This window comes from Austrofundulus limnaeus, unplaced genomic scaffold (genome assembly GCF_001266775.1).
Source record: "Austrofundulus limnaeus strain Quisiro unplaced genomic scaffold, Austrofundulus_limnaeus-1.0 Scaffold2157, whole genome shotgun sequence".
Taxonomy (NCBI): Eukaryota; Metazoa; Chordata; class Actinopteri; order Cyprinodontiformes; family Rivulidae; genus Austrofundulus; species Austrofundulus limnaeus.
Window position 1 is genome coordinate 836 of NW_013954559.1, and position 1,178 is coordinate 2,013.

At 38.7% G+C, this 1,178-nt stretch overlaps 1 protein-coding gene across 1 annotated transcript in view; it reads right to left on the bottom strand.

Moving 5' to 3' along the window:
- Nucleotides 1-232: 232 nt before the first annotated feature.
- LOC106537161 (ubiquitin carboxyl-terminal hydrolase 43) overlaps nucleotides 233-1,178 on the bottom strand; it is a gene marked incomplete at both ends in the record, with an annotated part of 20,336 nt that continues 19,390 nt past the window's right edge. The window contains 2 exon segments of the mRNA XM_014034534.1: nucleotides 233-406; nucleotides 505-663. Of these exon segments, the coding sequence (XP_013889988.1) occupies nucleotides 233-406; nucleotides 505-663 (333 nt within the window).

The window sequence follows — 1,178 nt, forward strand, 5'->3', positions numbered from 1 at the left end:
TTAAAAACGATTAAATTTTCACAAACTTCCCTGAGGATTTTGACACTTTAGTTGTTTTTATTTTGTTTCACTTTAGTTGTTTTGTGCTAACCTGAACAGGTCTCGCTGTCAGATGATTCCAGATTTCTGGATACATAATGTTTATAAAATAAATATAAACAATTGCATGKACATAAAATTGGATGAGCACATCTTTTATTGTAACCAAAATCTTTTTGGCCTAACATCTTACTTGTTTCTGTTCTTTTGATGGATTCYTCTCTAAAGACTGGCAGCTCAGGAGACTCTGAAGTCTGCATGGCCTCCAAAGCTGCAGGATTGGTTTCACCTGAAACCACGCTGCCCCTCTCACTTCCCCCCGTGAGTCGGACCAACCAGTGGTCGGAGACTGATGAGCTGGTGGAACCTYCGAGATCATTAAATTCACTTTTTCCGCAAGAAAGTGTTTTTAAAATGCCTAACATAAAAACAGACAWATTTCTTGCTAAAACAAATTGGACAAACCAGTGAGTGAGGAGCTCGCAGACCAGGGAGGGATGGTGCTTCTTTTCTGATATAAAAGGATATACGCTCCACGTGTGCACACCTCTGCTTCTGGAACCGGCTCAGTGTTACTGTCATCATAACTGTACCACTGACCATCCACAGAGTTCCGACAAAAAGCTGCAAATATAAAAACTTCATTAAAAATAAATAAATAAAAAACTACAGATGCAACTAATGAGTCAGGGCACAAACTGATGTCTAAGCCAGAATGAGCCACCAAATGTTGAACCTGTGGACATCCTGTGATATTCTGCAGTGTCTCAGATCAACTCGTTTTAAGGCTGTCTCTTACAACTATATAGCAGTGCTGAAACTTTTRATTTACAAATTCATGAAAAGATGTCAACAAGGGAAGACTTGTCCATCCAGCCTTACATGTTGGAGCCAYAGTCTGACCCAGAGCCAGAGGAGACATTCCGGAGCAAATACTGTCGTGTCATAGTTCAGAAATTGTCATAGAAATTAGAGAAAAGTGATGGTGTTGAAAATTTTGAGCCAAACAGAATATAAATATTAGGGCTGTGAAATTAATCAAGTCAACTCTGATTAATTTTAGTGCTGCATGGGCATAGATTAAAATTTACAATCACTTTACTATGACTGAATATGTAGGTTTGTATATTGCAATGCAC